At 42.7% G+C, this 15,229-nt stretch overlaps 1 protein-coding gene across 2 annotated transcripts in view; it reads right to left on the bottom strand.

The window, feature by feature from the left end:
- STAG2 (STAG2 cohesin complex component) overlaps positions 1-15,229 on the bottom strand; it is a 181,899-nt gene that overhangs the window by 103,637 nt on the left and 63,033 nt on the right. For both annotated transcript variants that reach the window (XM_056541470.1, XM_056541469.1), the window contains exons 5-9: positions 14,381-14,527; positions 5,341-5,437; positions 4,505-4,581; positions 2,849-3,053; positions 2,606-2,757 (exon numbers count right to left, since the gene is read on the bottom strand). In XM_056541470.1, coding sequence (XP_056397445.1) covers positions 2,606-2,757; positions 2,849-3,053; positions 4,505-4,581; positions 5,341-5,437; positions 14,381-14,527 — 678 coding nt within the window. The remainder of the gene's footprint in view (positions 1-2,605; positions 2,758-2,848; positions 3,054-4,504; positions 4,582-5,340; positions 5,438-14,380; positions 14,528-15,229) is intronic.

Genomic DNA, 15,229 nt, shown 5'->3' with positions numbered 1-15,229 from the left:
AACTCCTGCCGCAGCTACATCAGCTATGTGATGAGTGACAGGTGGCAGAGACAAACCACGCAGACCATTGTCTGGCTTACTGGTATGGGTCCATAGTAGACAACAGGTCACTCCTAATGATACTTAGCACTAGCAGTGGAGTACCAGAATAAAGCCGCGGATGCGGCAGCTGTGGGATGAGTGACAGGCGAGACTATTGTCCGGTATATTGGCATCAGGTCCAGTCCCTGCCCATGCAAGGACACTTCCATTGAGACCTTGCACTGGACGTGGGGATCTGGAGCACTAACCACGGATGCGGCAGCCTATGAAGGAGAGAATCATATTGTATGGCACGCCAAGAACAGCCCCCTGATGAGTGACCAGCTAACATGACAGAGGGGGAACTGGGAAAGTGACCTTCGAGTCCACGGGGAACGCCAATGCCCTTGCGAGGGCATTCAGCCAGTGCCATCCATGGTAGGAGGGCCATATCAGGTCCCGTATGAGGTGACTGAAGCAAATAAACTGGTCCCCATATGCAGTCCCTAGAAGGAGCCCAGCAGATATTAAACTGATAAGGACAGATAATACAGGCATGTACTAGTTAATGGATATCACAAGAGGGACCCATAGAAATTGAGGGCACAATTCAAAGAATGACCACAGGAGGGTGCCTGAGTGACAGCAGTTGAGAGGAACAGTTTTATTTATTTTAATTTTAGTGAACTAAATATGGCAGGGAGGAAGCGTGGAGAGCAAGTCACTCCCCGCATAACTTCTGCGCGCAGGAACCCCTCTGCATGAAGGGCTAGGGCGTCCATAGCAGGAACAGAACAAATGCGGGCAGTCCCTGTAAGCCTGGGTTCACACCACTTTTTGTTAACTACGGTTCCCGTATACAGCTGGGAGGAGGGGGCGGGGCTTAACCACAGCGCCCGCACTCGCAGCCTCCGGTCGGCTTCGTTTTCGGCCGTATGCGGTTTCCCGACCGCAGGCAAAAACGTGGTCGACTGCGTTTTTGTCTACGGTCGGGAAACCGCATACGGTTCATTCCGGTCGGCTCATAGACATGCATTAAATACGGTTCCCGAATACTGCGGAGTGCGGGCGCTACGGTTAAGCCCCGCCCCCTCCTCCCAGCCGTATACGGGAACCGTAGTTACAAATCGTAGTGTGAACCCAGCCTAACTGCGGCAGGTTGGAACAGTGCACCATAGAAGCACCCGCTGAGCTGCCACTCGGCCCTGAGCCAGGAGACAAGAGCGGGCCAGCTGGAGGAGCTCCCGCCGGGCTGCTGCTAGGGGAGCAGCTGAGGGAGCCACTCCGTCAACAGAGTGCCAACAACCCCCCTTCCCACCCTGGGGGAGGAGTGGTGCTGCACGAAGCACCACCATGGTAAAGGGTAGGACCCTTGCAGCGCACGCGCTCGCACGCGGGGGGGGGGCTAGAAGGGCGGTACTACCTGCAACTACCTCCAGGACTCCCACCGTCTGAGCAGCCCAGGAGCACAGACCCGGGCGAGAGGTGAGGCGTGGCATCTCCCAGCATATGCTAGGAGCTAGTGGAGAGTCGGCAGGTCTGCGGCAGACCAGTTGGGCATGCAGGTGGCTCCGGCGCAGGGTAAGAGCGTGGACCCGCAGAAACAAGTGCTGGCGGGTCCCAGCAAAAGGGGACAACTAGAAAATAGAAGCTTATCGAGAGCTGGGGATGCAGCAGAAGCTGCATGAATAAAATAGTGTTAACCCCTCACTGCCTGGAACCCCACACTTGTTGCCACAAACAGCCTCAGAAACAGTGCTACTACTGCTTGTTCGTCGAGGGTGGGGGACGGTAATGGGGGGGCATACTCACCTCAGTTGCCACATAATCCCCCCTTGAAGGCTTCAGCCAGCATAAGGCAACGCTGCATCATACCAGGCTAAGATAGCAGGGCGAGCAGGGGCAGTGAGGGACACAGGGTACAACCTCCAGGTGCTGGCCATTGGAGATAAGGGGTTGTCGGCCCATGTTCCGTGCCCCTTTGTTGCATATGGAGGGAACAGGTAGAGCCATGCTCCTGAACCCTCACCTGAAAAAAGGGAAACAAAAGGGAGATAAGGACCTAACAGCCCTTACTAGAAAATAATAAAAAAATTAAAAAAAAAAAGGCCAGGTCTGGAGAGCTCCCAGATTACCTCACTTCCAGTGGGCAAGTATATCCTGCCAGGGAGTAGCAGACTTTTTTTTCCCCTAGTGTCAGTGCCTCCTAGTGGCAAGAGCATATACCCATCAGTATAGGTGACCCCCCAATGAAGAGCGCCCGAGAAAAAAAAAAACACCTGTTTATTGCCATGTTGTGACCCTTATAACTTTAATTTTTTCCATCCAGAGCTGTGTTAAGGTTTATTTTTTGTTTTCTTTTAATCACTTCATTTAATTTTTTTCTGGGACGTGATCAAAGAACAGCAATTTTGGCATTTGAAATTTTTTTGGGCCCCATAGAGCTGAAAGGATTGGTAGCTGTCATGCTCAGATGCATCCTTAGGATTAGTAAGAGTTCCAAGTGGCTGGCACCCCAGCAAGGAAGCATATAGATGAGAGATACTGTTTCTGGAACCCTCCCCTTAAGGTAAATAACTCTAACCTCTTTTCGCTTCTGCAGTAAAAGCTCCAGTCTGTCATTGGCTCGTTTTCCAATCATCTTGTTCCTTTCTGCTTCATACTGCCTCTGTGTATTGTCCATGTTGATGCTCAAGTTGAGGGCTACATTAACCAAGGCGGTCATCAGTTTCATAGCTAGAAGAGAAACAAGAAAGGCAAAAAGACAGTCAGAAACCGGAAATCAATTATTATTTTTAACATAATCCTGTAAACATTCTGTACCAACCTGCCAATGTACTTGTATGTCTAAATGCTCTAACTTGTGAGTCAGAAAGGCCCGTAAGAAGAGAAATTACTGTGTCCATCATATACTCATCATAAATGATGCTGTATTGGCACTGGCGGACTAAAACACCAATGAATTCGCAAAAGCTGAACTTAAACTTCTTCCATTGTGGACCGGCCATGGTTAAAGGGTAATCACCACTGTCCTACAAAGACAAAAAATTATATGAGAAAACAAAAAAAAAAAAAGTAATGCAAATATCAACTAAATCAACAACATTTTATAAACTCTAGATGTATTTATCCAATGTAGGATTGGGTTTTTAGTTTAGTATTTTAATCCCTAGCCGACTAGTACTTAGAGTACCTGTGATGTGCTAATCCTCCCAGTTCACTCCCCACCCCCCTCATCATGATATACCAACCCCTTCCTTGCCTTTATTTATATTTTATTTAGTTTATAATTTTATTATATTTTATTTAGTTTTCCACCTTGATATTGTTCTGTATCTTCTACTTATTTTCAGTGATCTCCACAGACTGGAAAGGGGCATTCCCTAGCAGTCGTGACATCATCTGAAGCCCTGCAGGCGAGAACTTCCACCATCACTCTGCTACACAAAGCTGAGGGCAGTTCAGTGTGAGATGGGCTGTGATTGGGCGCACAAAATTTTATTAAGAAGTACATTAGAAAGGTAATTAAAATAATGTACAACATAAATTTTTATTACTAATGACAGGTACCATTTAACGCACCATGCTGCGCATATATGTCATGCAGTGCACTGAGTCTATGAAGAGAGTGCAAGAGTTGTACTCTCTTCATAAGCCACCACTCACAAGAGTATGATGGACGTCAGCGATCATGCTGAAGTCTGTTATTAACCTACTAATTGCCTTGATCACAGCATTTATAGTGAAGGAAAAAATATTTTTAACCGATTTTATCTGTTTGCCCATTGACTAAGAAATTATCAGTCCCCTCTGCTCCCATACGCCCACCCACCTTGTGAATATTCACGGACCCTTCGCCATAGTGAGTGTGAAGTGGGTGGATAAATGTGAGCAGAGGAGATGGAAGCACTATATGCGGGGTCCTACCTCCACTGTGGAGGAAGACATATACATATTAGCAACAGAGGCTAATATGCCCTGTATCTCCGGAACGCCAATCCAGCTAGTTATAGTTATAAATCATTTAAATGAGCTTCACCCGCACTATTACTGTGTATTGGGTTTAGAGCGGGTGAACAGGTTGTCTGTTTCCCTTTAAAATGTCAGGAGGAAACAGTCCAGCCATAAATGGTGTCTTAGACCAGTTTCCACGGTGCACAAAAGGATAAATATGGTCATCCCCTATATAACCATTAACTATGTAACTGTTGCAATATTTTCTATTTTTATTCTACCAAAAAGTCTTTCTTTTAGCACAACACACAAAGAGAGGTATACTAGGCAAACATTAGGTTTTAATCAACAAATCACAGAGAGATCAGCAATTTGGTCAAATAAAAAAAATTGTAACTTTCCTGTACTATCAGCAACAATATTCCACTTTAGAACTTTTGTAGTTTCGTATGATCCAACATTAGATGGCAATATAACTTTAAATGTACAAAGAAAATATTGACCCTAAACTAATGCAAGAAATGTATACCTCATCAAACTCTTCAGTCATTCGTCTGATTATTTCAGAGTTCTGCATGTGACGAAACATTTCTCCAGAGACGACACCTGTTGATTTAAAGAGATAGATTTTATATAATTAAATATACATACACAGATGCATACACACACACACACACACACACTATGAAACACTTAAAATACACACATTCTTTACTGTTTTTAAAAATTTGGCTAACTTAAATACAAAGGAATATGTTTGAAAGTGACATACTCAACTAAAAGCACAATTTCACAGTCGTTTCTTTTAATTTTAATTTCTTCAAGATATCTGATATACAGAGCAATACATTGAAAACATCCTACTGATTTTATATACTTCACAGTAACATAATCCTTCATGGATACCCCCTTCTATATGACTCCTACTTCTTCCTGCATATGTGGTAGATACAGTTGCAATTAAAATAAAAAATAATTTTCAAATGATCCCTTTTGAATTAACTGTATTTCTGCACAGACTACCAGTGAAAATCTGGTCTGATCTTAGGTCATGGTGGTGAGCTGTGCTTCTGCATCAGAGTAAATACATATATCTATATACACACACACTTGAGAAATTGCCATAATGTAGCCACTAATTAACTAAGTTCGAACCATTAGTCAATCATAAGTTAATAAGGCCCGTGCATGTTTATGTCCTCATACCATTTTGACAGATTGCAAATGTCTACATGAAAAATACTGCACAATAAGAATATGAACCCAGCCTAAGGGAAACTAGACTCAAACATTAGGATACACTGAACTAGAAAAAAGGGACTATTGATAAACTATAACAAATAAATGTAAAAAAAATTAAATTACCTTTACATCCTGAACACTGAATAAAAAAGTTGATAAGATCAAGAAGTGCTACATCTTTGTTGTGTTTATAGGCTTCTATCCAGTCATCTACAACAGACTAAAAAAATAAGCAAAAAAACACAAGAATTAACCTTAATTCATGAAATTAATACATAAATAATTTTGCTTTAACCCCCTTGCAACCCATGACTGTTCTAATCCATCATGGTGCTGCTAAAAGGTGTATAGGAGAGCAGGCTCCTGACCAGAGCCCATTCCATACCCAGTGACCCCCATATTATTTCAGTAGCTAAAGCCCACCGCTAATAGAGGTCAGGCATTGATCACCGCGGGCGGCTATTAACCTTTTAGATCGACACTGTCAAAGCTGACTGCAGGATCACCAGTAGGCTTACCTCTCCTTCATTGCCCTCCGTAGCTCTTCCACTGATAGAGCCCATTTGCAGCAGACTCTATTTATCTGTATAAAGGGATTAAATAATTCCTGAAAGTCCCCTAGGGCTATGTTCAGATGTCAGAATTTCCGCATGAATACACAGAGCACATTTAAAAACCTTTAAAATTGAGGAGAAAAAAAAAAGCTCCATTCACTTTAATGGGGTTCAGCAGCTGAATTCCGCAAAAATAAAAACACCACATGACATTTTTGCAGAACATTAGCTGCAGAACATTCGCAGGAAAAATTCTGCAAAAAGAATTGGACTGCATGGCAGGATAGCCGCCATGCCCCCTCCCATTGGCTTGCATTGAGGGGAGGAGCATGGCAACAGATTGCGGGGGTCCCCAGCGGTGGGACCCATACAATCAGGCATCTTATCCCCTATCCTTTGGATAGGGGATAAGATGTTTTTGGCCCGGAGTACCCCTTTAAACATGCATACATTAACCTCTTCCATATTAAAAGAGGAGGAAAAATATGAAAGTGCAAAAACAAAAATTAGCAGGGTCCTTAGGGGGTTAAAGAAGTTTACGCAATTTAACTCTTCTTAATCTGGCCATAAAAGTATTTCACACTTGCCAAACTATTTTCATGAACTACTTTAATAATAAGAAGCAGAGCCCACACCATCACATATTTTACAGCAACATCTAAACTCTGATGATTATCTAACAAAAAAAACAAAAAAAAAACAAAAAAAAAAAAAAAATGCGGTCCTGGATACCAATGTGGTGGGCTTACATTGAGGTGAAAACCACATTTATGCAATACAGTTCCCGTCTCAGGTTTTTGATAAAAATGGATTCCTCAAAACCTGACTAAACTGTATCAAACCGTGTGTACAAATTTTAGTCCGTATACGATTTGAAAAATGATGTCTGGTTGCATCCGTCTTTTTAAGAAGAAAAAAAAAAAACTTCTACGTTTTTAACTTTTCACTCCATTATGAATAAAGTTTCACTTGTTTGATTGAAATGCCAAGAGCAAAACTGTGCCTAAGTCAAAAACCGTATTGTGAAAAAAGGATGGAACCATACGAACACATGGTTCTCATTGACTCCCATTTAAAAAAAAAAAAAAAGTATACGGTTTTTCACCTAGACCAAAAACCGTGGTAGGCTACATTTTTGGGTACGGGGCGAAAAGTACGGGGGGGGGGGGGGAAATAAACTGACAAAACTGTACAGGATGCAAAAAGGACACAACCTGATGCATCTTTTGTTATACGGTTTTCAATGGAGAGTCAATGTATACGGTTTTCAAATTGAAAATGTATATGGAGCTGTAACGTGGTGTGATCCCAGCCCTGCCATGGCAGCTTTTGGTATGGCAAAGTCCCCAGGTCTGCTATTGGCCATTTAAGGGTAGGCTCCCATCTATACTACAGCAGTATACTGGGAGATATGTTTAAAACAGTACCTAAATGTATGTTGGGGTATAGACTTCCATTATGTAAAAGTTGCCAAAAGTATGTTAGTTTGGACCTGTTTTAATCCCCTGTACATTTGCATACCATGTTGAAGGCAGCATCAACATAAGATGCTTTTGTATGTCAGGTCCATCGCATAAACGGCTATCCGGCAGCGCAGACCGCTTCAGCTGCTGCCAGATAGACGTTTAATGTGCAGTGTGGTCCGGTGAGTGTCACTCACCTGTCACAGACGTTCCAGACCGTCCTCTTCGGGCTGCATGGCAGTCGCTCTCTGTCATCATCAAGTCGCCGCACACGCCGTCCCGTCAGCCAATAGGAGCGGCGTGTGCAGACATGATGATAGCGATGGAGAGCGACAATCATGTCCAGCAGTGACTGTGCGGAGCGGCAAGGACACCCCTGGGACGTGATGACAGCGACAAACCAAATTTTAGTCGCAACATCTGTGCGACTATTTCTGCAACCAAATTTTAAGCGGCAATACCGACACTTTAGAAACCACTCGGAGTGTTTTTTCTCACTCTGAAATGGGCGTGTTAAATGCAAAAATGGGCGTGTTACCGACAAACCAAACAATACTCTGAGTACTTCCAAAATCACTCTATTGTGTGAGGCAAACTCACACTTTTTCTAAACGACAGCCAAGAGGCCAAGTGAAATAAAAAATAAAAAAGTGATTTCTAACAAGGGACTGTTTGTCATTGTGATTTTTTGTGAAAGAGGGGGATCAAACAACAAAAACAATACCAACAGAGACAGATTCCCCTCTAGAATTATGAAAACACAGAAGGAACAACACCGCATTCCATTCATATCAACCTATTGTGAACACTCACACAATGTCTCAACCACAATAAGAAAACACTGGCATTTGGTATGTGACAGTTACCCTCAAGTGGGGGTTCTTTGAACTCCTGTATATATGTCATACTAACGAGCACCTAACCTTAGTGACAAAATAGTCAAAACTGATGTCTCAACTGACAAAAAAGGACAACAAAAATATCTAAGTGTCAAAGCTACTGGCTGTTTTCCATGTCGGAATTGTGTTAACTGCTGCTACATGTGCAAAGGCTCACAGTTTACACACCCGCAAACCAAATCAGAAGTACGATATTTGACTATTTGAATTGTGATTCAAATTTTGTCGTGTATGTCCTCTGGTGTCCGTATATGAATCTGTATGTGGGTGAGAAGAGTCTTGACCTCAAGACTTGTCTCAACCAACACAGATACACAATTCACAAGCAGAGACTGGATCTTCCAGTCTCTAAACATGCCTTTGAAGCAAGCATAAAGAAAGAGTTTTAAAATTTATGATCCTTGATCATGTTCCACCACTGAAAAGGGGTGGAGATAGGATCACGCCTTAAAGAAATCTGAACTCAGGTGGATTTTTAACCTTAATACTGAGACCGTATGGTCTCAATGCGAAATTCAAGATATCTACCAAGATGACTAAAAAGGTAAACCTCCTCCAATGTAGCCCCTCCACCCGATGTATATTCACTGTTTTGTATATTGCATTATTTAATTCCAAAAGTAACTTATATTCTGTTTGTTTATTTTACAGACTCTACTGAAAATTATTGTACGGCCACCGACAGAGCTGCTATTTTTATATGTATGGTGTATGGAGTACATATGAGAAATATTACAACATAAGGAAGTAGGGGCATGTATACCATCCATTTGTCAGATTCGTCTTAATTGTTCCTTGGGATGCAGTTGACCCCAACATGGCCACTGTGAGAGGTGTTAGGAATATAGTGTGGGTGTCTGCCTCCTGACAGATACTCTTTCATTTGATATCCCACTGACAGCACCCTATGGTGACACATGGGGTGTTTGGATGTGAACACCCGTGACGCGTTCTAATAGGGGAGCCATGCCAGCTTTTACTGCAGATACCCCTGCTGTGGAACACGTGACATACTGACTAAAACATGAAATAAGTACATACCGAAGCTAAAACTACACTATGGGCTAGCGTGCCCTCGCACAAGATGGCCTCTGTGCCCTCTGATGCGCAATGTCCCCATAATCTTCCTCTATACCGGTTTGTATCTATTGGCTGCTAGCGTCCAGGAAACAATGCACCCTATTGGACAACCTGGTGCAGCTGCGCAGTAGCCGGCGGCCCACGCTCCTCACCATACACAAGCATGCTCTGTCGGGTAAGTGCCCGAATACTGTAAATAATATGTAAATATGAATACGCCAAGGATGTTTCAAGCATACTTCTGCACAATCACTATATCACAGGAGGTGAACACGGTTGTCACATGATTATTACTGAACACTTGTGCATAGATCTTCTATGCCCTAATGCACACACTGTTTGTTTATGATTTTGCACTGTTTATATTGTATATTAATTGTTTAACCCCTTAAGGACCAGACAATTTTACCCCTTAGGACCAGAGCGTTTTTTGAACATCTGACCACTGTCACTTTAAACATTATTAACTCTGGAATGCTTTAAGTAATCATTTTCTTGACATATTCTACTTTAACATAGTGGTAAATTTTTGTGGTAACTTGCATCCTTTCTTGGTGAAAAATCCCCAAATTTGATGGAAAAAATGAAAATTTTGCATTTTTCTAACTTTGAAGCTCTCTGCTTGTAGGGAAAATGGATATTCAAAATATATTTTTTTGGGGTTCACATATACAATATGTCTACTTTATGTTTGCATCATAAAATTTATGAGTTTTTACTTTTGGAAGACACCAGAGGGCTTCAAAGTTCAGCAGCAATTTTGAAATTTTTCACAAAATTTTCAAACTCACTATTTTTCAGGGACCAGTTCAGTTTTGAAGTGGATTTGAAGGGTCTTCATATTAGAAATACCCCATAAATGACCCCATTATAAAAACTACACCCCCCAAAGTATTCAAAATGACATTCAGTAAGTGTATTAACCCTTTAGGTGTTTCACAGGAATAGCAGCAAAGTGAAGAAGAAAATTCTAAATCTTCATTTTTTACACTCGCATGTTCTTGCAAGGGGTAAAAAGGAGAAAATTTTTACTTGTATTTGAAACCCTATTTATCTTGAGTAAGGATATACCTCATATGTCTATGTAAAGTGTTCGGCGGGCGCAGTAGAGGGCTCAGAATGGAAGGAGCGACAAATGGTTTTTGGGGGGCATGTCACCTTTAGGAAGCCCCTATGGTGCCAGGACAGCAAAAAAAAAAAAAAAAAAAAAAAAAAAAAAAAAACACATGGCATACCATTTTGGAAACTAGACCCCTCGGGAAACGTAACAAGGGGTAATGTGAACCTTAATACCCTACAGGTGTTTCACGACTTTTGCATATGTAAAAAAAAAAAAAAATTTTTAACCTAAAATGCTTTGTTGGCCAAAAATTTTACATTTTTAAAAAGGGTAATAGCAGAAAATACCCCCAAAATTTGAAGCCCAATTTCTCCCGATTCAGAAAACACCCCATATGGGGGTGAAAAGCGCACTACAAGTCTCAGAAGAGAAGGAGTCACATTTGGCTTTTTGAAAGCAAATTTTGCTCTGGGGGCATGCCGCATTTAGGAAGCCCCTATGGTGCCAGAACAGCAAAAAAATAAAAATAAAACACATGGCATACCATTTTGGAAACTAGACCCCCTCGGGGAACGTAACAAGGGGTAATGTGAACATTTATACCCACAGGTGTTTCACAACTTTTGCATATGTAAAAAAAATTATTTTTTTTTTTACCTAAAATGCTTGTTTTCCCAAAAATTTTACATTTTTCAAAAGAGTAATAGCAGAAAATACCCCCCAAAATTTGTAACACAATTTCTCCCAAGAACGGCGATACCCCATATGTGACCCTAAACTGTTGCCTTGAAATACAACAGGGCTCCGAAGTGAGAGCGCCATGCGCATTTGAGGCCTAAATTAGGGACTTGCATTGGGGTGGACATAGGGGTATTCTACTCCAGTGATTCCCAAACAGGGTGCCTCCAGCTGTTGTAAAACTCCCAGCATGCCTAGACAGTCAGTGGCTATCTGGCAATACTAGGAGTAGTTGTTTTGCAACAGCTGGAGGCTCCGTTTGGGAAACAGTGGCGTACCAGACGTTTTTCATTTTTATTGGGGAGGGGGGCTGTGTAGGGGTATGTGTATATGTAGTGTTTTTTACTTTTTATTTTATTTTTTGTTAGTGTAGTGTTTTTAGGGTACAGTCGCACGGGCGGAGGTTCACAGCAGTTTCTCGCTGGCAGTTTGAGTTGCGGCAGAAAATTTGCTGCAGCTCAAACTTGCAGCCGGATACTTACTGTAAACCTCCGCCCATGTGAGTGTACCCTGTACATTAACATTGGGGGGGGGGGGGGGGGAGGAGAAACATCCAGCTGTTGCAAAACTACAACTCCCAGCATGCACAGTCTATCAGTGCATGCTGGGAGTTGTAGTTTTGCAACAGCTGGAGGCACAGTGGTTGTGAAACACCGAGTTTGATAAACTCAGTGTTTTGCAACCAGTGTGCCTTCAGCTGTTGCAAAAGCTACAACCCCCAGCATGTGGGGACAGCGGAAGGGGATGCTGGGGATTGTAGTTATGCAACAGCTGGAGACACACTGGTTTGCTACTAACTCAGTGTGCCTTCAGCTGTTGCAAAACTACAACTCTCAGCAGTCACCGACAGCCAACGGGCATGCTGGGAGTTGTAGTTATGCAACAGCTGAAGGTACACTTTTCCATAGAAAAAAATGTGCCTCCAGCTGTTGTAAAACTATAAGCCCCAGAATGCCCATAAGGGAATGCTGGGAGTTGTGGGGGTCTGCCTCCTGCTGTTGCATAACTACAGCTCCCAGCATGCCCTTTTTGCATGCTGGGAGCTGTTGCTAAGCAACCGCAGGAGGGTGTCACTCACCTCCTGCTGCTGCTCCGGGACACAGGTCAGTCCCTCGCCGCCAACGAATCAGGGCGATTGAGGTGGCACCCTGCTGGCTATGGCTATTCAGAGAAGGCCCCGATCAGCCAGTAATTCCGGGTCACCAGAGACCCGAATTGACCCGGAATCGCCGCAGATCGCTGGACTGAATTGTCCAGCGATCTGCGGCCATCACCGACATGGGGGGGCATAATGACCCCCCTGGGCGATATGCCGCGATGCCTGCTGAACGATTACAGCAGGCATCGGGCACCGGCTCCCCTTCGGCTAGCGACGGTGGGCCGGGAATGGACAGGATGTACTCCTACGTCCTCTGTCCTTAATGACTCGGAAACGTTGCCGTAGGGGTACGTCCATTGTCCTTAAGGGGTTAATGATGTCAATTACTGAGCTTATAAAAGGTAGCACATGGGATCATTTAGTTGAGCTTGAAAATGGCGACGTGAGGTCGCAGAAACGTTCTGTATTGCACTGGACTGGGGGCCGCTGTTAATAGCTGGAATCGCCACGGCCAGCTATTAACTCTTTAGATTGCTGGTGTCAAAGTTGACAGCGGTGTCTAAAGGGAGCTTTAATCATTCCCTGGTGGTCCAGTGTGGTGAGTTAACACCCACCACCACCCCGCAGGGGGGCGATCCACTGCTGACGTAAGCCGGAGGGCTTACCTCTTCGCTCCGTCGCTGCTGTGCTCTGAAATTGATGAAGCCTGGCTGAACCAGGCTTTATCAATCGAGCACACAAATCAATGGAGTTCTATGGAATTCAATTGATCTGTATGAGGAATCTAATGATTCCTCCTAGAAGTCCCCTAAGTGGACTAAAAGTGTAAAACAAATAAAAAAAGTTTAAAAAAAAAAAAAAAAAAAAAAAAAAAACAACACCCATTAATCCCTTCCATATTAAAAGTTTAAATCACCCCCTTTTGAAAAATTCAACATAATAAAAACAAATGGGGTAACACTGCGTGCGTAAATGTCCGAACTAAAAATATTTTATATATATATATATACAAATATACAAAACATTAGCCCTCAAACATCCCCGTATACGGAAAAAATAAAGAAAAATTTGAAGTTATAGGGGTCAGAAGATGACAATTTTAAACATACTAATTTTGGTGCACGTATTTATAATTAGTTTTAGGTAGTGAAATAAAATAAAACCTATATAAAATTATGTATCCTTGTAAACGTATGGACCTACAGAATAAAGATAAGGTGTCATTTTTGCCAAAAAGTGCACTTCAAAAGGGCTTTTTTATTTTGCCCCACAAATATTTTTTTTTGCAAAAAACAAGCCCTCATATGGGTCTGTAGGTGGAAAATTGATTGGATTGTTAGAAGGAAATTTTATGATTTTTAGAAGGAAAGGATGAAAAAACAAAATAGCAAAAATGAAAAATGGCCCTGTCCTTAATGAGTTTCAAGGAAAACTGTCAGCCTGTTCACCCACACTAAACCAAATACACTGGGTTATAGTGTGGGTGAACAGGATTTCATAGAGGGGTCACTTACTTATATCCGTCCAGTGGTTGCTGAGTAATGTGCCACTGCTCAATCCATGAATTGCACGTTGGAGGCGGGGCCTCCGCCGGCTGGCCGCCTCTGATACCCTCTTTCTGCTCTCAGTCCGCACCCGCTATTTGCATAATCATTATCTTCAATTCCATGTCCTAGTGACGTGGAGTCACAGGTCACGGGAACACAATGCACATGCGCTGAAGGATTTCACCTTTCACTGAAGCCTCTACTCCCGACTTCCAGGTGTAGTGAGGGATATGCACATGCACAGTAACACCGCGCAGAGCACTCTCCTTACGCAGGGCTCTCAAGTCATCAGGACGTGAGAGCTGGGTGAAATTCTCCGGCGCATGTGCTCTGCAGAAAGAGTGTTGCGTTTATGTAACCTGTGACTCCACGTCACTAGGACGTTGAGTTGAAGGTAAAGAAAATGCAAATAGCGGGGGGAGGGCTTAGGAGCTGAAAGAGAGAGGCAGAGGTGACCTCCAGCAAGCAATTCATGGATTGAGCAACAGGACTTTAGAGGCACTTAACTCAGAAACCACTGGACAGAAATAAGTAAGTGACCCGTCTATGGAATCCTGTTCTCCCACACTATAACCCAGTGTATTGGATTTAGTGTGGGTGAACAGGCTGACAGTTTTCCTTTAACATAAAAAAAAGATATGCATAAAGCACATACAAAACTCTTCTCATTACAATACACAAATGTCAAAAGTAGTCATTAGAAAAAATATATATAGTGGCCACCTGCATCGCACTTTTTCCCATTTTAACAACTTCAAAAAGCATCATGTTTTCCACTCCATTTTGCTGATGGTGTCCATTCATCCAATTGGGACCACCTGTTCTCAAGGGAGCACCTTTGAGTCTTTCTGAAACAGCTTTCTTTCCTTTCTGTTGATAAAGTAAAATCAATTTTAGTTGTAAGTCACATGGATACAGAGTTCCCATAATTAGCAGGATTTGTAATTATCTAAACAGACTGGAAATCCAAAAAATGTTATGTTAAAACTCAAGGGAAATCGTATGAGAAAAGTAAAATCATGACAGACACTTCAAGCAAAATAAAAAACATTTGGTACAATTTTGCTTCAGTAATGGAAGCATTTATGTCTTGATATTCATGGAATAGCCACAAGATGTGCCACAAATGCTGAAGAGATGCATGTCCCATCGCTAGCAGAAATTACAGACTACTTCTATGCCTTATACACAACTTCCATTAACCTTCATGGGAGTTATGTAAAATTATTTGGCAGTGGCCAGCTTTCCAACAGTGCCAGGCAGCCCCTGCTCTCAAAATAAGTGAGGGTTGATAAGGTTTAAAATTTCCCTGGTTAAAACATTTTTGACATGCTGAATTGACATTTCAAAAGTTTTGCTCAGTCGAGGTGCGAGTGTTCAGACTGCCACAAGTCAGGGAAATCACAGAGCTATGTTTCACTTCCCAGCTTGCTGTGATCTCAGAGTCACTATATGAGAAAAACTCCTCTGTAAATCTAGTGGGCTAGTCTTGTGCAGCAAGATAGAAATGAGCCATGGAGCCATGCTCAGGTTTATTTAAAGATAGGTGGTGAGGTGGTGGGGTGGAGGGGG

This window comes from Hyla sarda, chromosome 9 (genome assembly GCF_029499605.1).
Source record: "Hyla sarda isolate aHylSar1 chromosome 9, aHylSar1.hap1, whole genome shotgun sequence".
NCBI lineage: Eukaryota > Metazoa > Chordata > Amphibia > Anura > Hylidae > Hyla > Hyla sarda.
The sequence above is the reverse complement of the archived record's forward strand: the minus strand, read 5'-3'. Positions and strand labels throughout refer to the sequence as shown.